Source organism: Dasypus novemcinctus, chromosome 6, assembly GCF_030445035.2.
Source record: "Dasypus novemcinctus isolate mDasNov1 chromosome 6, mDasNov1.1.hap2, whole genome shotgun sequence".
Classification (NCBI taxonomy): domain Eukaryota; kingdom Metazoa; phylum Chordata; class Mammalia; order Cingulata; family Dasypodidae; genus Dasypus; species Dasypus novemcinctus.
Window position 1 is genome coordinate 88,610,680 of NC_080678.1, and position 25,000 is coordinate 88,635,679.

The window sequence follows — 25,000 nt, forward strand, 5'->3', positions numbered from 1 at the left end:
GCCAGAAGAGGACACGTGCATGGGGAAGGGGAAGCCAGGAAGGGCACGGGCTATGACACCTGAGCAGGGACCTGAAGGAGCAAGGCAGACAGAGCCATGTGGCTATCTAAGAAAAAGCATCATGTGTAGAGGGAAGAGAGTACAGGAGGCAGGGACAGAACACGCCAGTTCGAGGAGCAGCCAGGTATTTGGAAAGACCGAAGCTTAGTGGCTGCAGGGGGCAGTGTGGGAGAGGGTCTGTGAGTCACCCAGGCCAGACTGCCCACAGCTCATGGCAGGATGCAGAGAAGGGACGCCATGGAGGGTTTTGAGTAGAGTCTCATGATTGCATCTACATCGGGGACAGTGTTGGTGGCTTGGACCAAGGGGTCAGATGGTGGGTTCATCTAGAGGTTAGAGATGGGGTGCAATGGGGAGAAAGGATTCAGATGACTCTGAACAAATGGAGGTGCCATATCCAAGATGGAGACAAACAGGGAGAGGTAAGTTGGGGGTGGGAGAATATAAAGAGTCCCATCTGGGCTGTGTAATTCAGAGGTCCGTCCAAGGGGAGAGGTTGAGAAGTGCTCAGTGGCTGGTACCAACCCCTGTCTTTAGACAGATTCCAGGGACTCTGGCAGCCCCTCCAGGTATGGGTCACAGTAACTGCAGGGGCTGCACAGACTTTCACCTACACTCCATGGGATATGACATGCCCACAGCCTCTGCCCACAGCTAGCCTGGGCCAGCTCCTGAGCAACAGTGACCAAGGTAGGAAGGAAATGGCCTGTCTCGGCACTACCAGTGATGGGTGGAATTTAGTGCCTGTCTCTGAGGCCTGAAACTGGGTCAGCCATGGCCACCGGGCACTTCTCCTCTTCTGATGGAGGGACAGCAAGATCAGCTCTTCCATTCTTCATCAAGTCCCACTGCTCTTTCTGAAAGTGCTCACAGACTTTGGGAAAAGTCCTTGCAAATTGGAATTACTAGGGAACTAAAATCCATATTTGTTAAAAGAAATAAAAGTTCCTGACTGTCGCCTTCAAGACCATGCATGATCTGGCCTCACTATTCTCTCCATACCTTCTTATGCACCACACAGGCCCCCTTTCAGATCCTCAAACATTATCATTTTCATCATCACTATCACCATCATCACCTTCATTGTTATCACCATCATCATTGTTATCACCATTATCATCACCATCATCATCATCACCATTGTCATCACCATCATTGCCATCATTACTGTCATTGTCATCACCATCATCTCCATCACCATCATCACCATCATCATTGTCATCACTATCATCCTCATCATCACCATCGTCATCACCATCATCATCATAGTTATCACCATCACCATCATCATGGTCTTCATCACTATCATTGCCACCATCACCATGACATCATCGATATCATCATCACCATCACCACCATCATTATCACCATCACCACCATCATCACCACCATCACCACCAACACCATCATCACTATCATCATCACTCTCATCATCACCATCTCCATCATCACCATCTCCATCACCACCATCATCACTATCATCATCACCATCACCATCATCACTATCATTATCACCATCACCATCATCACAATCACCATCATCACCATCTCCATCATTACCAACATCATCACCACCATCACCATCGTCATCACCATCACCATCATCATCACCATCACCACCATCATCACCATCATCATCATCATCATTGTTATCACCATCATCATCATCATGACAATCATCACTATCATTGCCATCATCAGGATCATCACCATCATCACCATCATCACCATTGTCATCACCATCACCACCACTGTCATCACATCATCATCACCTCCACCATCACCATCATTGTCATCATCATCATCATCACCAACTATTCCAAGCACTGGCGTGTACCAGGCAGCATTCCAAGCATGTTATGCTTAACTCCTCTCACCTTCACATTAATTCTATGAAGAAAGTTCTGTTAGGAAATGAATGGGATTAAGTAGTTTGTTTCTTGGCAAATGAATGGTGGAGCTGGAATTCATAGCAGGTGGAGGGCTCTGGGGTCCACTTCTTAGCCTCTAAAGAGGACCGAGTGCTCCCACCTTGAGCCTTTAGCCAGGTTCTGCCCATGAAGAGGCCCCTCTGCCTTACGATACTCTTCTCACGATGGCTTCTCTCTTTCTTTAGGGCCCCATTTAGCCATTGCCTCCTCAGGGAGCCCTTGGAGACATTCTTATCTGAGGCAGAACCCCTGGTTATGGCCATCAGAGCACTCTGCTCACATCTTTCATGGCATTTGCCATAAACATATTTGGAATGTTAACGGTTTGCTTGTTTATGTCTTCTCTATACCCTCCCCCGGGTGGGAGGCTCCCAACTCTGTCTCGCTCACTAGCACCTAGTAGCACCTGGCACAGCGCCTGGCAAGAGAGGCCTGGGAAATATTTTTAGGAGGGAGGGAGTGGGGAAGGAGGGAGGAGAAAGGGAAGTGGGATGGGGAAGGGAGAAGAAGAGAAGGAGGCTCTAGCGGATGAGCCCTGGAACCCAAGAACAAGACCGAGATCTGAAGTATGCACAAGCCCCACGCAGCCCTTCATTAGATCTGCACCTGACGTGCTAGTGCTGTTGGAGCTGGAGAGCTCCCACGACTGAAGTGTTGGGGAGATGAGCAGACAAATCTCAGAGACTACAAGCGTCTGTATCTCCAAGGTCGCCATCCCTGCACCAGCCACACAGAGCTGTTTAGAGATCCCCAGACCCCCTGGTCAAACACACCTTGCGGGGCTCTCTCCCCTCCACCCAGCCACCATCAAAGACCCTGACTCCCAGGCCCCATCCTGCTCATCCTTCCAGACTTAGCCAAGACCCCCTCACCTGTGACGCTCCGTCTGACCATGGCTGAGCTCTCCGGAAGCGTTTCCCTGCACCTCTCCCCCGGCCCACTGTGCTCCCACCAGCCTCCCCATGTGCTCTGCTGTCCTCAGAACATCTCCGGGACACCTCCAATTCATCCTTTGGGACTCCCTCGGACGCTCCCTGGCCTGCCCTCCTGGCAGCACTGGGGCCACTGGGTGCAGACCCAGCTTCCCCCCAGACTCTGAGCTGCTGGGGCAGGGGCTCAAGTTTCCTTGTCAGCTCTGTCTTCCAGGGTCCGGCACAGAACCTGCTGTGTCACAGAAACACTCAGCAGTGCATTTCCAGCACAGCCGGGCCACCAAGTGGATGGGGAGCACGCTCACGGGCAAGCCTCAGCTGCACCCTGCCGTGCCGAACCCGGAGTCCTGCCATCTGCCCTACAGCAACGGTTGTGAGACATGACGCTCATGTCCCACCCTACCTCACGCCACCCCTGGGGGCTGGAGAGGGTCGCCCGGTGCCTCCTTGTAGAAGTCAGCCTTCGGGAGGCGATGCCAGCAGCTGGGGCATCCCCACGCTACTTCCCGGGACAGGCTTCCAGCTCCATGTCCAGGTCCCTGGCACCCCCTGGGATGCCTGAGGTGCCAGCCCCCTCCTTTCCGAGTTGGCCTGGGCCAGCACCCACCATGTGCCCCGGCTCCACCCTGCCACCCACCAGGACTCAGCCTTGCTTTCCAAGCAGGGAAACCAAGGCCCCGGAGAGCCCAAGATCCCAGTTTACAGCGGAGTTGGCCTGGAACCGCCGGCGGCCCGTCCGCTTTCCTGCAGGCGACCAGGAGGTTAGCTGGCAGCCGTCACCTCCTGCCTCGACGTCGGCTGAGGGTCAGTGCAGCAGGCAGCAGAAGTGGAGACGGGGGGACAGACCCCAGAGGCCAAGGTGGCCGGGGACTCTGGGGTCAGCTGCACAGCCCTTCCCCTCCTGGCTCTTCTCTAACCTAAGGAGGGGACAGGGGAAGATGCTGCAGAGGAGTTTACGGGACAAGAAACGAAAAGTGCATTTGGTCAAGCCCCAGGTCTGCCCGTCCTGCTTCTCTCAGAGGCCACGACACAGACGTTTCACCCACTGTGTCAGCCGGGGACTCTGCCTCCCACGGGTGCAGCGGCTCCGCTGTGCCCTGAGCTGGGCAGGAAGCTGGAGCCCAGGAGCCGTCCCTCCCACGGGGCAGGCCTCTAAGACGCCGACAGCTCTGGGGACTGAGATCCCCAGGATTTTTATTGTCTTCTCTGTGTTTATGCAGAAACTTTCCCACTTGTCTACAGTAAATACAGATTTCTTTGAAACTCAGAAACATGACTTTTATTTTAAATTTATATTAAAAGAGGGAAGACTGAAGACAAAACCCCTGGGCTCCATCAGAAGGGTGGACTGAGAGGGGCTGGGTGCTCAGAGCTGCCCCGAGAGGGAGGTCAGGCAGGAGCATGGCTTGGGCCACGTCAGGAGACCTGGGGAGGGCAGCTGGCCCTGCATCAGGCCAGCCTCTGAAAGGCAGGACCCGACATGCTCCCCAGGCCTGGACACTCTACTAAGTATCAAGGAGTGAGTTAAATGTTTATGACTCAGGGATGAATAGATGACCGCAGGCAGCAGGAAGCCACTTTGACGACATGAGGCATCCTGGCAGCAAAGTCTGGGCACATCTCCTAATTCAGCATCTTCCACTAGACAGAAGGAGAAACTGAGGACCCGATGGACCCAGTTGTGCTGGGAAACTCTGTTGTTACAAACTCCCAGGGCCAAAGAAGAGCTCAGGCCTGAGCCACTTGGGATGCTGATGCGGGGACCTCCGGGGTCACTGGGCCCATCCTGCTCCTGCACCCGCCCCAGGCCGCCTCACCTCTGGGGGCTGGCTGACGCCCCCCACCCCCCAGCCTGCCAGGCGTCCCGGGTAACGGTTCTTTGGGCTGCAGCCCTTTGCAGGACGTCACCCCCCGGCCCGCTCTACTCCCCCAGTCAGAACAGCAGCTACAAGTCCCGTCCGAGGTGGCCGGCGCTCCTCGGCCGACTCTCAAGTGCCCCGACGGCTGCCTCCAAGAGGCTCAGGAGAGGCGTTGCGGGGGTCTGGAGGGAGGACGGCGTGCCCCTGCCCGGCCCTGGATGACGGCAGCATCGTGCCAGGCAAGGACACGGACTTGGGCACGGCTGGGAGAGGCCACCTGCAGAGCAGAGGAGACCGCACGCAAACAAGGTGCCGGGTCGAACGGGGCGACAGGGGTGATCCCGCTGCGCAAAGGGAGCGGCAGCTCAGTGGCGCTGCTGGTGGGCAGGCCGGCCCCACCCGGTGTGGTGGAGGGTTGTCTCAAGAGAGGCAGGACCTGCCGAAAAGGGAGGGTAAAGTCCCGCTCCACCCACGAGGGCCTGACCTCTCGGGAATCCCCCCACAGACACTGCCGTCACCACCCTAGGAACTGCAGCGTGCCGGCCACAGGCGGGACCCTATCGCTGACCCTGCCCGACGCCCCGCCAGGTGGGAGGTACTGCCCATGCGTTACAAGACCCTCAGGCTCGAAGGACTCACGAAGCTTTCCTGGGACCGGCCGCCTCGATGGGGCCCAGGGCCACCCGAATGCCTGAAGCGTGCCCCTCGAGTCAGCTGCCTGCCGCTGCCCCCTGGGCTGCGCAGCCTTCTTTCTCAAAACCGTTGCACGACTGGCTCCTTCTCCTCTTTCGGGTCTCAGCTCGGTGGCCCGGTGCACGTTGCTGGGCACCCAGGGAGCTCCACACCCACTGTGGCCCGCTAGCCACGCTCGCCGTTTCCTTCGTGGCCCTTCTCCCGACCCCACGGAGTGCGTTTGTTCTCTCGCTTATTGTTTTTCTTTACTCACCCCATCAAAGCAAGCCCCTTACGTCTCTTGTTCGTCTCTGGACCTTGGGACCTAGAACAGGGCCTGCGTATAGAACGCATTCCAGAATTATCTACTACTGGTGGGAGGGAGGGAGAGTGCAGAGGGGAGAGAACCGGGGCTGGTACGCTGGAGTCGGCGCGCGCGCAGTGGACGTGGGGTAACAGCCCCGGGCAGCTGAGGACGGTTCTGTGCAAGACGAGGGTGCTCCCTCCGGGTGGGTCGAGTTGTAGAAGGGAACCAGTGGGCGGAAGGCAGAGGAAGAGGAGTTTTCCTTCTCGTCCCCTTATGCAGGGGGCCCTCTGGAGGGAAGTCCTGCCTCCCATCCGCCCCCTCTGCAAGGAGGGTGTACAAAACCTTCGAGCACGCGACGGACTATTGGACAAAACCAGTTTTTAGATTCCTCTCAACGAAAAGATCCAGGATTTTACGATGGGCTGTGAATTACGAAACCGAGTTCTGCTTCCAACTGAAACCTGTTTCTGTAGGCGTTAATTGATTGGGATCTAACTTAACTTGTCCAACACCTGGCGTGTCCCCAAAATCCTATAACCATTTCTTTCACAAAGGAAAAGTGCTCTCCACCAATAAGGTGCTTATAAAGCTGACCCCTGGTGGCCCAGTGCACTCAGGCTCCGCAGCACAGCCAGCCTTGCTGTGTGCCCCTGCCAGGGGCTACTGGAAGCCAGAGGCAGCACGGAGCTAACAGCTCTGCGGTGTCTAGAGCGCCTGTGGAGCAGATAGTTACTGAGTGAAAATCCAGGCCCCAAACTCCTACACTTTGCCCAAGAAAATCACACTCAAAGTCCTCACGAGCTTAAAGATTCTTCTGGCAAATGCCTTGCTAACGTTAGTTGTTGCACAGGACTTGACATGCCAGATTCAATTTACAAGACCACCTCAAATGAGAAAGAATCACAGTTGCTAGTGGTAAACCCACTGGGGAGCAATGCTGAGAAAAGAAACGGGGTATTATAACACATAGTCCAAAAAGCCTGAAAAGGCACAGCAACCGGGGGCCTCGTTTGCGAGGGAGCACATCTCAGAGCGCCTGAGGCCACCGCTGACCCACAGGAAAAATGGTCACTGGAATTGTAAGAGATGATGTTTGAAAGGGCTTTGGAATCCGTGACAAGCCTACAACTATTGGTGACGGGATGATGCTGATTCCGGAATCAAGTCAGGGAGAGGAAGAAGATACCTTAGACAATGTCCACCCCAAACCAACCCATCGCCCTCAAAATCCTGTAACGCCCAGAGAGCGAGGTGCTGCCTGATGAAGCCGGAAGGTGGTCCCTGAAATGTGACTGCTGGTCCCAGCACTAACTACTCACGGCCCGCTCTCCTTCTGTCCAAGACTCTGTTTCCTTATCTGTAAAAAAAGAGCTACTAACACCTACCACTGGAATACATTACAGGAAGCACCTAGTACTCAATCCTTTAAAAAAAGTTATCTCCACAATCTCATGCAAATTAAAGGGCAATTTTAAGTCACAAACAATCCACAGCTTATTCCAATTTCCAATTAAACAGCCAGCTGAAGAACTAGATTCGTCCTTCTCACAGTGTCCCCAAGTAATAAATCCAAAGGCACCAATGGAATTTGCAATAAAGATATGTGTGTATACAATTGTGGCAGTTTGCTATTATTTATGAATTCCAAAAAAAAAAGATATTTGATTATATTAATCAACCGGTCTGTTCCTCTGAGCATGATATCCTTTGACTGTGGTAGATTCAGCCTTGATTAAATCATGTTAAGAAGGGCTTTGATTCGAGCCCAGTCATTAGGGCGTGCAGGGATAAAACAGCCTTGCACAGAAGTAGACGCACAGAGAAGCAGACACGTGAGAGGAGAGAGAAGGCTCCATTAGACACAGCAGAGGCCCCGGAAAGAGAGACGAGCCTGAGAGGAGCCTGATACTCTACAGGTGCCGCTGAGCCTGGAGAGACACAGACCCGGGGAGAGAGACAAGCCATATGCCAGCCTACAGCTGAGACTGGAAGAAGCTGGGACCACGGAGCCTGAAGAGGAAGAGGAAGCCTGAACCCTCACAGACGCCAGCAGCCATCTTGCCCCAACACATGGCAACAGACTTTGGTGAGGGAAGTAACTTACTCTTTACGGTCTTGTGCCTGTGAGCCTCTACCCCAAATAAATACCCTTTATAAAAGCCAACGGATTTTGGGTACTTTGCATCAGTACCCCCTTGGCTGGCCAGTACAACAATAAGCATTCCCATCAGCATTGCTCGTCCACTCTGCACTAGGCACAACACCGACACTTCTTTTCACAACTATATTTGTTCCTCAGTGAAGTCTTTCCCACATGACCGAAAAGTCTAATAATTTATTCTGCAAAAAAAGAATTTTGAAGAGAAAGCTCAAGCATACTTTAAAAGTCCCATCTTTTAATAGCTAGACTTCCAGATTGGGAACCCTACAAAAGAGGAGCAGTTTTCTGTTTCTTGTTTCTTTTATTTCATCTATCAAAAGATTATACTTACGAATGTGCTAAAAATTAAATTAGCTACAAAGGAAGTCATCACAGGTTGGCATATAGCAATAAAAAGTGAATAATGGGAAATTAGCTGAATAAGTTATCATCACCAGTATAGAATATACTGTAGTAATTGCAAAATCATATTATAGAAGACTGTTTAGTGCCAAGAAAATTAATACCAAGTTTTAAAAGCAGATTAAGACTACAACTCACCAACAAAAAGACAAATAACCTAATTTTAAAATGGGCAAAAGACTTGAGTAGACTTTTCTCCAAAGAAGATATACAAATGGCCAATAAGCACATGAAAAAATGGTCAACAACATTAATCACTAGGGAAACACAAATCAAACCCATAATGAGACACCACACCCACTAGGATGGCTATAATTTTTTTATAAAAGAAGGGAGCAGAGAATAACAACTGTGGGTGAGGATGCAGAAAAATTGGAGTCCTTGTACATTTTTGTTGTAATGTAAAATGGTGCAGCCACTGCGGAAAACTGTTTGGTGGTTCCTTAAACAAATATAGAATTACCATATAGCCCTGCAATCCCACCCCTAGGTATATACCCAAAAGAAATGAAAACATATCTGTGCACCAATGTTCATAGCAGCATTATTCACAATAAACAAAAGGTGAAAACAACCTGAGTGCCCATCAGCAGATGAATGAATAAACTAAATGTGATACATACAGACAGTGGAATATTATTCAGCCATAAAAAGGAGTGGAGTTCTGATATATTCTATGCACGGATAAATCTTGAAGACCCCATGTTGAGTGAAAGACGCCGGGTCCAAAAGGACAAATATTCTATGGTTCATTTATATGAAATATCTAGAATAAGCAAGTTCATACAGTCAGAACATAGATTAGAGGTTACCAGAAGCAGGGAAGGGGAAATGGGGAGTTATTTATTGCTTAATGGATACAGAGTCCCTGGAGTGATGAAAAAAATTTGGTCACAAATGGTGGTGATGATAGCAAAACATCGTGAGTGCAAAAACCACCACTGAATTGGTCACATAAAAATGGATACCATGGGAAATTTTATGTTATATGTATGTTACCACAATAAAATTGATTTTAAAAATTTAACTTAAAAAAAGGTAGATTAAAAAGCAGTAAGTCAGTATGACCCATTTTGGTATATGGACAGGTCTATATATACATGCATACATATATATGTACACATAATGTCTGTGTGTATATGCATATGTACATACAAATATCAAAATGGATTTATAGGCATGTGTGTGTACATAGTGTGTTTATATATATATACACACACAATAGGTATATATACATAGGTATATGTATATATCCATCAATTTATTTCTAAACAAAATATAAATTTAAAATTAAAATTTTTAGTTTATAAATATACAGTTAAAAAATATATAAAGTTATTGGAGATATGTATACATTTAGAAATGTAAAAAAAACAGAAGTATTGATGCCAAAATTGTCCCAGTGGTTTGTTCTGGGTGCTAAGATTGTAAACGGTTTTTCCTGTGTCTCTTTGTATGTTACGGTCACTTTCATCTTTTCTAAACAGACAAGGTCTTGCTCTCATTAAAAGGAAGTCCTTCCTCTGACTGTGATTTCTCTTCTCCTCTCAAGCAGATGATGGGAGTAGAGTCCTCCTTGGAACAGAGGCCCCTGAAGTGGCTAAGGAATGAAGACCGTCCAGCTACGACCCCAAGTCTGCCCGTGATGGCCCGGTCTGCCCTCGAGGTACTGGCCGACAGCGCAGGGCTGAAGATGCACCAGAGAGCCTCCGCAGGAACATTTCTGCCCACCTGGGAGCGGCCGAGTCCCTGGCACCTGCCCAGCCCCCAGCTGGCGGCCATGCACTTGCCTCCATGCCAGCAGGTGCCATCACCCAAGTCTAATGTCAGAACCGCCTTGGCCCTTAAATGTGGCCTGAAAATGCTTCTGTTTGGAGAACATACTACCTCCTGGACACTAAATTAAAACACACAATTAGATTTCCATTAAGTTACAGCCGATTCTGCTGAATTGATCTAATCGGCTTGCATTCCTATATGACATCATGTTCTAAAGGCTTAGCCTGGACATAAATACTTAATGTAATAAATACAGTCTGAAATGTTTGATCTCCTTGGCAGTTTAATTGATCTACTACAGAGTCTGACAGGAAAAATTAAGTTAGTTCTGTCTCATCACTGCTGGTAGCACATTTTCATCATAAAGGCACGTAAACTATAATTTGGATTACAAGGAGAACTCTCAGACACTCCTTTTTTTTTTAATGTCCAGGTTAAAGATAACAAAGTCGATCAAGGAAATGAATATATGGATTTATGTGATATTTAACTCAAATATCATAGTTCATTTCTTTCTGCTATATGGTGAAAATAATATTAAACCATTTCATGAGTCATAAACCGGTAAGTTTAAGTAGGAACATGGGTGAATATTAATAGTTAAGCATAGATTTTTGTTGACTCTGTGGCTAAGTCTGTTCTATGAAAATCAAATGCCCACCAAGGTCAAATTCACAGCCAGAAGCATTGCCTTCTAGTGAGGAACCTCTGAAATCCTTTTCTTCTGTCCCTCCTTTATGATTTCCATCCCCTTTCCTCTATGAATTGTGCTTAGTTTTTACACCCCTCACCTCAAACTTGTGGGCAAGCGCTCATCTCCATCTCTCACCTCCCCGTTCTTGAGCCCAAAAACAAACTGTCCCTGTCTGGCACAGGGGAAGCCTTCAGCGGCTCTTTGGAGAAGGAGGGAAGGGAAGGAGAAAAGCTGAGCCACCTCCCATCTACGTTTCCTGGCCAAGCGCACTTCGGCTCTTCAGTGTCACCGCCTCCCAGGTTCCAAGTTCCCTCAGCACCCCACGGAAGGAAAAGTCGGGGTCCTGACAACGTTGCCCAATCTGGCTAAGGTCCCAAATCCCCAAGTCAATTAGCAGGTTCCTTAGACGGCCCTGACCCTAACTCCTCCCTGCCTTGACTCAGCCTCCACCCACGCTCTCGCTGGCTCATGTCCTTGGTGCAGTCACTCGGCGAACCCCCACGGAGGGAGCCGGCTCAGGAGCAGAGGGCCGGTGCCTGGTGCCTGATAGTCTCCGCCTGCGCAGGAGGCCCCCTTGCCGCCTGGACGTCCTCGAGGTGCGAACAAGCAATGCAGATCCAAAGACCCGTGCAGTCAGGGACTCCATCCCGCGCGTCAGTCGGGTGACGGTTAGCGCCAAGGCCTCCTCCCCTCCTAGCCCTGGGGATGCACAGCTTCTCACCCTGTGTCTGGGGACAAGCGGAAGCCCCTGCTCCGTCCCCTGCACTCCGGGACCCCATTTATTAGCAGGAAGGGCAAACCCATTGGCACACATGGAGATGGCTCCTGGAAAGCCGGCTGCCATTTCAAAGCCGGAGAACGACAGCAGGTGTCTGTACAAAGGATCAACTCAGAGCAGACTGTTGTGGGCTGGAAGCTGGTACCTCTGCGCGCCTCCTGCTCCCACCTCTGGCAGACTCACTGTGTGTGCTGGACAGTCCTGGCCCTTCTCTGGGCCGTGGTTTCCCCACTTGTGTGCTAGGGAAGCAGCGATGACATGCTCATGGAGGAGAGTCCTTACAAGTCTTGAGCTCTGGGGCCCTCACCCTGTCTTCCTGGCAGCAGGGACTTCTCCGACATCCAGCTGGTGGCACTGACCCACTTCTGCCCCTCAAACACCCTGCTTTCCAAACCTCCACCCTCAGAGGCCGGCCAGCTGTAGTTCCTGCAGCATCTCGTGGGCCACATTCAGCGCTGTCCTGGAGGCTGGGAGGCTTTCCCACTGGGAGGCAAGTGCCTGCAGGAGCCAGGATGCTCTGCCCCATGATGCTCCATCTCAGAAACCTACCAGGGAGGTGGTACTGGGTCCTGGCCATCTGGACTCCAGCTCCCACGCTGCCCACGAGGTCACGTGATCCTCCCCCCTGGACCACAGGTCTCTCTGGACCCACAGTGCTTTTGCCATCCCATTCTCTGCCCCAGGGTCTATCATCCACTGGTCAACTCCTATACTCCCAGCAAGACCCAACCTAAATTCCCCTCTGTAAAGCCTTCTTCATTTCCAGGGAGAAAGAGCCCCTCCCTCCTCTGTGCTTCCCTACAGTTTGTATGCTGTTTTGCTTTTTCACCTCTGCTAGAGCACGTAACTGTACCTGATTAGACAGAATTCTTGGCTGGCTTGTCTGTCTCCCTGAACCCACCTCTCAGCCCGCAGGGATCCTGTGAGGCAGAGACACAGCTAAGTCATCACTGGATGCCTGGTCGCTGGTTCAGAGCTGGCAGCGCGGTTATCGGTGGGAGAGGAGCAAAGCACTGGAGAGCCCGGGGGTCGAGGCAGCCTGCACTCTCCCCTAGTGCCCAATTTCCTTCTTTCCTTCTTTATCCAAACATCGCTACACCCTGCTCTGCCCCAGGCTCCATGGTAGGGCCAGAATGAGTGGCTTGGAAGGACCTAGAAAGGGCCACCCTTGAAGTGCTTATCGTCGGGATGGGGGGGAATGTGGGCCCAAGACCAACACCCCAACTCATGTTACGAGGTCTGAGGGACTTGGCATGGAGCCACACCCCAGTGCACTGCCTGTGCAGTCCCTCCAGGGGTAACCCGCTTTATTCAGCAGAAGGCGGCTGGAGTAACACTGTGCCAGTTCCAGGTTTAAGACCAGCATCTTCGGCCCTTTTGCAATCTTGTAAAGCAACTGCCGTGCAACCCCAGATAACCTACCCATGGGGAGGACCACTTAGAGAGAACGAGGTGCCAGCCTTCCAGCCATCCCTGCCGAGACAACAGACGGACAAGCGAAGGCTCCTTGAGTGGTCGGCCTCAGCTGCAGCCTGGCAAGAGATGTCAAGCAAAAGCAGCAGCAGAACTGCCCGGCAGAGCCAGGTCAATCCTCGGATCAGGGCAGGTAATGAAACAGGTGCTGTTTTATTACACTAAGTGTTGGGCTAACTGCAATTAAGGAGAGCTGCCAAAACCTGGAATGGAGATTACAGGAAAATAAAATTGCAGGCCAATCTCCTCAAGACCATAGGTGCAAAGACCAAAACCAAAATATTACCAAACTGAATCTAGCCATTTATAAAAAGTAACAAAAGAGACAATGAGGGGGAAGCAGACTTGGCCCAGTGGTTAAGGCGTCTTCCTACCACATGGAAGGTCCACAGTTCAAACCCTGGGCCTCCTTGACCCGTGTGGAGCTGGCCCATGCGCAGTGCTGATGCGCGCAAGGAGTGCCGTGCCACGCAGGGGTGTCCCCCGCATAGGGGAGGCCCACGCGCAAGGAGTGCGCCCCGTAAGGAGAGCCACCCAGCGCTAGCTAAAAAAAATGCAGCCTGCCCAGGAAAGGCGCTGCCCACACAGAGAGCTGACTCAACAAGATGACACAACAGAAAGAAACACAGATTCCTGTACCGCCGACAACAGCAGAAGCTGTCACAGAAGAACACACAGCAAATGGACACAGAGAGCAGACAACAGGGGGGTTGGGGTGGAAGGGGAGAGAAATAAATTAAAAAATAAAAAATCTTCAAAAAAATAGAAAAAAATTATAGTAAAATACAACTCTGGGACACTAAGACAAGAAGAAAATATCTTTACCTGGTAAAGGGTATCTAAATAAGACAAAAAGGCAACAAAGTGATAATAAAATGCTGAGAACATTCCCTTGAAATCAAAAATAAGACACAGGCTGGGAAAGTCAGCTGCAGGCTGAGCAAGCCCCAGCTAGACACTGAACAGTGAGAAGCAACCCCGGCAGGCAGAGACCAGAGGCACACTGAGAAGTGGGACACGCGAAGGAAGCCTCCTTGGGCATTCGAGCCAAGTCACACCACCAGATAAAGCCAGCCACGCTCCAGGCTGCACCTCCTGATTCCTGAGCACCCAAGCTTCCCAGCCATGTGGTTGAAAGTCCCATAGGTGAAGAAAAGAAATAACAGCTACCCCCAAGCCTCCACCATCAGACATTTTTAAAGGACTCTTTGAAAACACTCACAGCATTATGAAAACAGAAATATCACCCAGCTATGGGTACATCATGGCAATCCTGTGCCCGGACCGTGAATTTAAACCAATGGGTGGTTAAAGGCAGAAAAAGTTGATCAACTAGCAATGAACAAAGAGAGTAACACACCAGAGAGGTTAAAAAAAAAAAAAAAAGGTATGACCTTCATTAGAATGATTTAATATTTTAATGAAGATACTCACACATGCAATAATTCTTGCTAATAATTACAAATAAATACAAACGGAATAAGAAATAGTAAATTAAAGTGACTCAAAACTCCAAATGCAAATGAAAAATTTTTATCTAGTAGAGGAGATGGTTCTAAAATGCTGGCAATGGCATAAAACGAGCTGTTACTACTGAGAAAAGAAACTAAAAAGCAGAGAAAACAACATTTTATTATAATGTGACCAGACTAGATACATTAAATTGTAATGCTCTTCTAATATAAAGGTCATTATGTTATTGTGCCTTTTTTAAAACTGTAATTTTTAGCCACTTGTACTCAGTAATCTGAAACTAGCATTCCTACTTTTTATTGTCATTGAAGTCAACTTTATGTTCTTTCTATTATCGGGTAATGAATTTTTACCATTAACACAGATCTGTGGTTTAAATGATGACATGGTTAAACATTTATATAACTCTTTGTATTTGGAAAACTTTTTAAAAATGAAACTTTGACTAGTACATAAAAAAGAAGACAATGATCAGTCATAAAACACCACACACTGTATGATTCCATTTATATGAAATATCCCAAATCCCTAGAGACAGAGTGCAGACCCGGGGCTGCTGGGGGCCGGGGGGCCTGAGGAAATGAGGAGTGTTGATGGTATGGGGTTTCTTTGGGGGAGCTGAAAATTTTCTAAAATTGACTGTGATGATGGTTGTACAACTCTGGGAATATACCAAAAACCACCTGTGAGATACTAAAAACCATCACATTATACACTTCAATGGGTACGTTGTATGGCTTGTGAACTGTATGTCCATCAGGCTGTTTAAAAAAGAAGGGGGCTGCCTGCTCCAACCACTTGTGTAGTCAACCCTGCCCTAGAGGTCCTAGCCAGCGCCATCAGGCAAGAAGACAGAATGAAAAGTGATCATGTCACCTGCAAAGAAAGAAAGTTTGTCCTAAACCTAACCACAGGGGGTAGATGTTCCAGCCGGAATGCTGAGTAAAGCAAGCCAGACCCACAAAAATGCGTGCCGTTTGCTTCTATTTAAATGAGCATATAAAGTTCTAAAAAATCAAGACTACCCGGTAGCGTTTAGGAATGCTGACCCAGGTGGTAAAGCTTTGAGGGAAACCCAGGAAACGGTGACCCTGAGTCACAGGACGGGGGGGGGCAGTTTAGGGGGAGGAAGAGTGATGGGAAGATGAGCAAGTGGGGTTGGGTACCTGGGTGGTGTTTGCTTCATTGCTTAAGCTCTGAATTTGTGTTTTAAGACTTGCTCTAATGCATGTCCTATCTCATGGTAAAAACTTAAAAAAAAAAAAAAACACAAACAAAAGAGTGCTTAGAGAGGAACAAGGGGAGGAAATGCTTCCGGGGCTCAGGGGAGGAAGATGCCACCCCCCACTCTGAGCTCAGCCTTCGGGGGCAACGTTTGTCAGCAGATAGAGCCCTTCCCGCCCCACAATCTGGAAGCCCGCGGAGCCACGGGGCAGGCGTGTCCCTGCCCACAGCAGCTTTGCCCTCAGGAAGGACACGGCCTGACCCCCTCCTGCTCGGCCCCTGTGCCCGACACTCGCCCACCACGCGCCTTGCCAGGCTCGGGGCTGCTGCTCCAACTTAAAAGCAGCTAGCATCTATTCAGCACCGTGTGTGCCCACACCACTAGCGGAGCTACCACTGGCCTCTCCTTCCATCCTTACATCCACCAAGAGCTGAGCCCATGGGCCTGTGTGGGGAGAGGGGGTCAGGCCTCAGCTCCGGCCTGTCTCCTTCCAGCCCCCCCCCAGCCCATGGCCTCCGGAGGGCCGGGCCTCCTTCCACTGCTCCCTGCTATGCTCGCCCCGCCCTCCTGATGCCAGCCAAGCAGAACCAAGCCACACCAGGGCCGTGAGCACCCCGTCACACCGGCCCTCCCTCCCGCTGGGGATGGTCAGCCGTGATGTCCACCGCCCAGCCAGCTGCTCCCCGACCCAGGAGCGGGACCGTGCCTCCCACAGAGCCGGCCGGGGTGAGGGATGGAAGCTCTTCCCCAGCAGCTGTGATTATTTTCCACCTTGCACCCAGGGCTGCCAGCACAGGTCAGGGGCGGCCGCGCTAAGTGCCTGGTGAGCGGCCTGGGCCGGCGGCGGTGCTTCCAGGAGCCGGCCGAGCGCCTCTCCAGGCCATTAGCAACCTCCTCCACACTAAGGAAGTGAGCGCCCACCCGCCGTGAGGGCAGGGGGTTCCGTGCTGCGCAGGGCTTTGCTCTTCTCATGCAACCCTTCCCTGGTGGTGCTGGGTCCTTTTAATTTTTGTCCGTGAAACACCCACCCCTGCAGCCGCTGTGGGCCCAGTCGGCTGGGAGGGCCCTGCAGGATCTCCCCGGCTAGTCCCTGGGGGCGAAGCTTGGGCCGGCGGGCTCCATGACAGCGACTCCCTGCAGGGACAGGAGGAGCCCCAGTGTGGCCGAAAACGGGGGCGCTGGAGGCTGTGGAGCCAGGGGTCCATCTTCAGCAGCACGGAAGACAGAGACACGGGAGAAGTTTGGGCACAGCAGGCCTTCCATCGGGTCTTGAAGGGTGAGCGGGGCCAAGGGCTGCAGCTGGAAACCAGGTCGGAGGGAACTGGCCCATCACAACTGGCTGAGCTCCTCAAACCCTGCTTTAACTCAGGGAGTCCTCGCTGGGCCCCGTGATCAAAGCCCCCTTTTCCAGGAGAGGGAGCCGAGGCCCACGCCCCAAAAGCCAGGCTTCACGCCCACGGCCTGGCTCGACGCACACCCTGCTCTGCTGCTGAACAAGGAGAGGACGAAGGAACCCCCCCAAAGGTGCTGTCAGTTGCCTGGCGCTGACCCTGTCAGCAATCTCCTCCTTGACCGGCCTTCCCGGCCCCCGCCCGTGGAGGCTGTGCTTGGCTGACCCCGCGGAGGGGTCGCGACCTCCCGTTGCCCGCACCTCGAGCCCTGGGACGGCTGCCCGTTGCCCTGCCGGCCTTTCCCTACGCAGCGTTCCCGCGCCCTGCCGGAGCCGTGCTCCCACCCCCGAGCGCGCCCAGCTGGCGTCCTCCAACTCCCAAGCTCAGAGCTGAATCTCCAATGACCTTGACTGAGCCCCGGGGACATGGCCGGGAACAGGGCAGACACCCCAGTGCCCCAGCTCACCTGAGGGTGCTCGGGCAGAGGGCAGAGCTCAGCAAGGTTTCGGCGCCCCTCCTAGACTGGACGGATTCCCAGAGCCGGCGTTTACTTCCAGCCGCTCTTGGCTATCCCAGCTCTCCAGCTGCCCCCTCAACCCCTGCGCCTCAAGAGTCAGCTCCACGGGATGAAAATTCCTCTCTGTAATTTCCTAAGAAAACTATATTCCAGAGCTTTCAGCTGCTGACTTCTCGGCGGGTGTGTCAAAGCTCAGAAAACAAGCTGGCGGCCTGCTCCTCTCTCCTGCCTCCCAGGAGTCAAAGAGCAGAGGCTGCATGCCCTGGGGGGGCTTTGTTAGGTGCTGGCTTGGGGTGGAAGAAGGAGCCCTCTGGAGTCCTCCTCGCCCACCCATACCCCTGCGCTCACATTCGACGGGGGATTTGGCCGTCGCCTCGCAGCTCTGTGCTCTGGGAGTCGCTCACTGCAGGGGCCTCCGAGCCGTACTCCTTTGCACTCTGGGCCCCTGGTCCACCTGCTTCTCTGTCCCCGTCAGCCGAGAGCTTTGGCCGGTCTGCCGAGGGCTCTCGCAGAGGCAGAACATTTTCAAAGCCAGAGAACGCCCATGAAACTATCTCAAAGGACGACAGGACTTGGAGGACCACCACTGGAGGGACGCAGTGACAACGCCACGTATCCACCACCGTGCCCCGAGGCGCTCTCGCTGCTTCCAGGACGCGACTGGAGGCATCCACCCAGGCTGGAGCCCGAGGGCTGGGACCTCGGCTCAGGGCTCCAAGGCTTGTAACAGGCAGGGCCCTTGCAGGAAGCGGGGCCCGAACCACGAGGCTGGGGCGCATCCTGTGCCCAGTGGGGAGAACTGATCTTCTCCAGAGCCTCCGGGGCCCTGCTTCTTCCTTCCCACCCTCGCAGGCGCCGAGGCAGCATCAGGCACCCTATGCCTGGCATCGCAATCTCCAGCCTGGGGCCCGGGGGATGGAACCGAGAGGGTCAGAACCTGGGGCCCACTGCAGGGCACATCTGGAGCTGCAGAGCCTGGCTTGGGTCTGGCAGCTGAAATCAGCTTTGATTAGCCTCTTTCTGGGCCGTTTACAAGTTGCCCCAGGCCTAGGGAAGGGGGTTGGGATGTCTGGACTGGAAGGGGCAAGTGCTCAGCTGGCATGGCCCTGGTCCCCGAGAGTCCTGGGTGAGTCTAGAGCCCACCCCGGGCTCCGGCCCGCGCGCGCCCTGCTGTCCTCACTTGCTGGGAGAAGCGGGGTGTGGTCAAGCCCTCAGGGATGCCCTGCGTGACAGTGATGACTGTGGCATCTGGGTGGCAGGTGAGGAGGGCCCCAAGGGACATGCGGGTCCCTGAGAAAGCAGCTTGGACCTCAAAGGGGAGACCAAGCTAAAGAGGTGACATTCAAGCAAGAGACTCAGGGGGGCCCCGGTTTCCCAATCGTGAAAAGAGAAATGGACCCAGAAGATTGGCCAGGCACCTGCAAGTGCCGGAGTACTCCAGGCCCCGAAGAAGGAGAGCCTGGGTCAGCCACCAGCTCTTCCAACCCCCTGTGAGGATGCAGGGAAGGCGACAAGCCCGGGGCATCTCAGCCAAGAGCTCCTGGCACCGGCCCAGGCCCTAGAAAACCGGGTCGCTCCTCCCCCGGGCCCAGATGACCGATGACCAATGAGCTGCTTTTCAGCACCCTGGGAAGCTGTGAGCAGAAGAGGGCACGGGCTTCAGGAGTGATAAAGCCAGCCTGGACCCCCACCTCTGGGACCCCCAAACAACCAGGCATTCTGAACCTGGCTGCCAGCAGGTACAATCCCGAGGCGAAGGCTCCCCATGCATGTCTCCAGGACCCGCCCAGCACCCCTGGGAGGGCGGACGGCAGCCGCTGGCCAGGTGACTTGGAAAGACGCCAGCTCGGGAAAGCTCGCATTCAGAAAGGCCCCCCATGCAGCCAGGTGCCCCGAGAATGTAAAGACACCCGGTCATCATCAGTCATCAGCTCAGAGAGAATTAAGTGGGAGTGCGCACGTGGAACACCTGGCAGAGTGTAGAAGAGGTTTGCAATGACTGTTCCTTTCCCCTCCCTTCCAAAGAGACTTAGTTTGCCAAAGATTCAAATGCCAACGGCCCCTCTCCTAGGTACACATGCCAAAGAATTCAAAGCAGGAACTCAAACAGATATCTGTGCACCTACGTCCACAATGACATTTTTCACAGTAGCCAAAAAGTGGAAGCAACCCATGTGTCCATCGACAGAGGAATCAATAAACAAAGTGCAGTCTCTACACGCCACAGAATATTATTCAGCTGCAAAAAGGGAACCAAGTTCCGATTACACGTCACAATCTGAAAGAATCTTGAAAGATTATGCTGACTGGAATAAGCCAGACACACAAAGACAAATACTGTCTGATTCCCCTTATATGAAATATCTAGAATAAACAAATTCCTAGAGATAGAAAGTAAATCAGAGGTTGCCACGGGCTTGGAGGCAGGGAGGGGAAGGTGGAGTTGTGGCTTAGTGGGGATAGAGTTTCTGTTTGGATGAATGACGAGGCTTTGGTGATGGTGGCACAAATAGTGAATATAATTAATGTCCCTAGATTGTACACCTAACAACAGTTAAATTGGTGGGTTTTTTTACTACACTCAAACCAAAAACCCAATGTACTCAGTGAGGCCACAAGGGCATGAGTCTCAGATGAGTAAGATTTGGAGCCAGGATGGATGGAGGGGAAGGAAGAGAGCAGCAGGGGCTGAGAGGGGCTTTGCCCGCCAGGGGCGGGGCAGGCAGGGAAGCCCCGGCCAGCCTGACCTGGAGGGCCCCAAACTGCCGGCCTCCCTCTTCCGCCCAAAGCCTCGGAGGCAACATTTTTAAAAGGGGCAAATTTCAAATAAAAACCCAGATCCCACATCCCCACCTGGCCGCTATCGGCACGAGCCCCCAGTTCACTGCACACCCGCGAGAGCTTGCATCAGCTTCCCCCCGGCCTCCCACTGCTCCTACAATAGAGAAACGTGTCTTTTACCCAGCCTCCCTCCAAAGTGGGAAAACGCCAGTTAGGCCAAGAGGGCCATGGGGCTCCCACAAACGAGCAGGGGCGCATGCGCACTGGGGAGGAGAAGCCAACCCCTGCCTAAGTCCCTCTCTCCACGTGGCTACCCACCCGGCCTCAGAACAGCTCCCGCCCCTGACTGCAGTGAGAAGGGGTAGTCTAGGGGTGCGGCGCTCACAGACAGCCCCCTACAATGCGCAGAGAAGTGCGGAGGCCGTGGGGAGCACGTTTCTGCTGGGCCTGAACCCTGGAGCCCCCTGGCACGAGGAGGCCTCGGTGGTTCAGGGCAGGCTCCAGAGGACAGAGCCCAGCCGAAGAGGCTGGGAGAAGCAGCGGGGAGAGGAGCGTGGAGAGAGGGAGAGGACGAGGGGCCAGGAAACCGAGGTGTGTGTGACGGGCCAGCCTGGCCCAGCCGCTCCCTCCAGCCCCGGGGCCCTGTCCTTCTGCTCTGATGCTGAACTGGGGGGCTGGCCCAGCTCCCTGTCCCGGGCGGGCTCTCCCGCCCACCCACCCTGCCTTTGCAGGTCTGGCCCCAGCCCCTCCTGGGCTGGGCTAGCTGGGGAGACCCCGGTGGTCTCCAGTGGCAAAGAGCCAAGGCCATCACCTCCTCCTCGTGGGGCCGGAGTAGGGGCGAGAGAATAACATCCAGACAAGAGACTGACCTTCTCCACAGCGGGGCAGGCCCTCCCAGCAGAGGCTGCAGCAAGCCGTGCCTTCAGGGACTCTGGCATTGCCTCTTGGCCAGAACCAGCCAGGGTCCCACCGGGAATCTCCTGCTGGGAGGGTCCCCCCTCTGGAATGCCCATCAGCCCGTGGTGACGTGTGAATGTGTCCTGAAGCCACTGTGAGGGGACAGCCCCACTGGACCCCCTGGGCTCCAGATCTATAGGAAGAAGGGGCACCCCAGGGTCCAGGGCTGGTGGAGCCGAGCCAAGCCGGCCTCCTGGGCAAGGGGTTTCGTCCAACTCCCTGGACCCCTCAGACGTGGCTCCAGGCCTCAAGGGTGCCGAGCCCAGAGGCCCCACCTCCCCCGATGAGAAGCCCCGCCGGGAGCCCGGCATGCGGGGCCTTCAAGCCCTGCCCTGCTGAGCCCCCCGCCCGTCCCCCCGGCACTGCCCTCCGGCCTCGCCCAGCTCCTGCAGCCTCCAAGCAAGCCCACTTCTGCTCCCCCGTGCACCCTCGCACACACTGTTCCCGCACGCTGAGAGGCTGGGCTCTGTTCTCTGGAGCCTGCCCTGCGCCGCCGAGCCCTCCTCCTGCTGGGGGCTCAGGCCCAGCGGAAACATGCTCCCCACGGCCTCTGCGCTTCTCTGCGCCTTGTAGCGGGGCTGCCTGGGAGCACCGCACCCCTAGACTACCCCTTCTCACTGCAGTCTTCACCCTGAAGGCTTCTGGCAGGGAGGGGACGCGTTCAGCCTCAAGAACCGCATTTGCTATGCAAACTGTCACGCTCCGTGTCCATATGGTCCACCCACCCCTTCAAGGCCGAGAGACCCCAGACCCTAGCACCGGACAAGCAAAGCATGCCCCGGGGACACGGCCCCCATTCCCACATCAGGGATGGTTCTGGCCACGTAGCCTGCACCCCTCTCCCAGCCGCTGTCACGAGCCCCAAGTGGGTGCACTAGCACCGCCCCAGCAGACCGTCTGTGGGCCAGCCCTCCTCCTGCCTGCACGGCACCCAGACCGCTCAGAGAAGGAAGGAATTGAGAGGCACTGAAGGGCCCCCCATCCATCCAGGGCACCCCAGAAATCCCTGGCCATCCCACAGAGGCTTTCTCTGCGCCTGACAAACCACTCCCCAAGAGTTTCCAACCTTCAGACAACTATGGCAGCTGAGAACAGAGCTGTGGGAGGAAGGGCGCCCGGCTTGCCACAGTAGCAAACGGTGCGGCAAGAAGTGATACCGCCTCTGCCCACTGGGCCTAGATAAGGTGACTACGCCTGACTAGGCCTTTGCTGCTAACGGCTGGCCGGCGCTGCCCTCCCCCTTTCTATCTCCCGCCTAGCCCAACATCCGGCCAGCTCTCACTCCCCCTTTCCCCTCCCCTATTCCAAACCTCTCAGCCAACCCTCCTTTCATCACGCCCCTCCCTCTACCCAACCCTATATAGCTAGTGTACTTCCGTAATAAAAGCAGACCTGTTCTTGCGCTCAAGCGGTCTCCGTGGTTTTTTCCCCAACCGCGCGTCCCCCACGCCTGGAGAACCGGTGCTCCCCTCGGGAGTACCCCCCGCCGGCGGTTCGGCAGGAGCGAACCCCCCCCCTGACTCTTGGGCCTGAGCGAGGCTAAGCTCTCCAGCCCGACGGCACAGAGCAAGTCCCAGAGAGCCACAAACCCCAGCAGCTGAGCCCAATGGCCATGGGGAGTCCCTGGGGATGCACCCACTGCACCGAGGGCCTAAGGAGAGGGCCACCCAGCCCACACGGACCCCCACGAGCTGTGGGAAAGCACCCGACGCTGTCAGCCGGGACAGGAGGGAGCCCGTGAGCGGAGTGGCCGCTTGTGAAACCACAGCCTCCTGGACCAGCCATCTGCAAGTGGAGGGCTGCTTGCTGCGTTCGCCTCCACTGCCAGGCCGTGTCGCGCGCACGCAAGCGCTGAATGAAAGGGGCACTGCCCGTGTCCCAGCTGTGGTGCCCGAAAGAAGAGGGGGAGCTGGCCCCACCCCAGGCACCAGCCAGTCCCCGGCCCCTCCCCACCCGGCCAGCGGCCCAGCCCCAAACTCACCTTTCAGGGAGGCGACGTGTGACAAGGCCTGGGCATAGGTGGCCGTGTTCAGGAGCGTCCCCGGCAGGCAGGAGGGGAAGAAGGGCCCCGTGGGGCCCACGGCGCGCCCCAGGCTGACGAGGGAGGAGAGCCCGTTGAGACCTCCGCCCGAGGCCGGGCCCCCGCCCCCCCCCCCCAAGTCCGGGCCGCTGGCCTCACCTCTGCTGGGCTTCCAGGGCTTCCTTCTTGCCCCGTGCCTGGTCCCCGGGGGGCGGGGAGCTGAGGTTTCTCACGGGTGGGGGCGTCGCCTCTGGCACGGGCTCCTTGGCCCCCGGTTCCTGGTCCGAAGCCCCCCGCTCCGTCTTCCTCCATTTGGCCCTTCGGTTCTGGAACCAAACCTGAGTCCCCGACAGAAACCCACGCCCGCCAGAGGCAGACGGTCAGGCAGAAGGAAGGAGCCGAGCCCCGAAACCCAGGGCTTGACCCCTTTCCCGTGGCCCGCACCCCACCTTGCAGCCGGGTGTGCGGACTGAGCCTCCCTGCCCCAGCAGATCGGTGCGCAAGGAAATCCGTTCAGACTTTTCAGTGAAGTGTTAAATAAGAGAAAATATTGGATGCACTGCCCACAGCGAGGCATTCTGTGGAAATGCTCCGTGTTGAGTTACTGCGAACGTCACTCAGCTGGGGGTTGTGATCGAAGCAGTTCAAAAAACATTGCCCAGGACTTTCTCAATCCAAAAGTACTCTTTGGCCTTTCCAGCAAACTTGGGCCAAGGGCCTCACACCAGACCCCAAGCCTGTGATTTAACCCTGAGGTCATCCAATCATACATCTTACAAGTCCATGATCAGCCCGGGGACCTGTTACACACGCTGGCTCTGGGGTCAGCCTGGCTAAGAACTCCACACCTGTGTCCATCTGGTTTTAGGGTCTGCCACAATCCTAGGAGGTGGGTCGTCCTCTTACTCCCATTTTACAGATGAGAAAATTAAGCCTGGAGAGGTTCACTGAGTTGCCCAAGGTCATCTGGGGTGAAATGGCAGCTCCAGGATTGGAAGCCCCCATGCCCTGGCCAGAAACCCCCATCCAAACTGTTTGGGGATCATCCTAGTGGCCACCCCCAAACACTGTTAAGAAGGCGAACCCAGAGATGCAGCCGCAGCCCTGAGCTTGAGGCCAGTGCCTGGCAATCGATCAGCTCAATAAGCTTGAGCTGGTACCTTCACCTTCCTACCCAGCAGGAGGAAGCCCATGATTCACCTGCTCTAAGCTCCTTCTTACAAGTCAAGGGCCAGATTCCTTAATCCTTGGAGACCAAAACTGCACCTGCGAAAGGACAGCCTCAAAGCAGCCAGGCAGCCTGGCCCCTGAGATGTTCACTAAGGCCAGGGAAATCCTGCTCTCCTTTATTCCCTGCAGCCAGACTTGCCTCCTCGTCACCCAGCCCGTCTGCCGACACACGCCTGGGTCCCCGGCTGAGCCCTCGGCCAGCTCAGCCCACCTCGTAATTCTCATTCTCCTCTAACTCGGGTCTCTTTCTTTCTTTTTTAATGGAGTTGGCTTTTAATTGCACATATCAGCAACCGTTGAATAATGATTTTATCTATATTCTAAATTTAGGGCAGTTAAATGCAAAGCAAAATGCAGA

The 25,000-nt window shown here is 54.2% G+C and overlaps 1 protein-coding gene across 1 annotated transcript in view; it reads right to left on the minus strand.

Moving 5' to 3' along the window:
- Nucleotides 1–25,000, minus strand: part of DRGX (dorsal root ganglia homeobox) — a 33,012-nt gene that overhangs the window by 1,358 nt on the left and 6,654 nt on the right. Inside the window, exons 4-5 of the mRNA XM_004453592.1 lie at nt 23,572–23,750; nt 23,374–23,486 (exon numbers count right to left, since the gene is read on the minus strand). Of these exons, the coding sequence (XP_004453649.1) occupies nt 23,374–23,486; nt 23,572–23,750 (292 nt within the window). The remainder of the gene's footprint in view (nt 1–23,373; nt 23,487–23,571; nt 23,751–25,000) is intronic.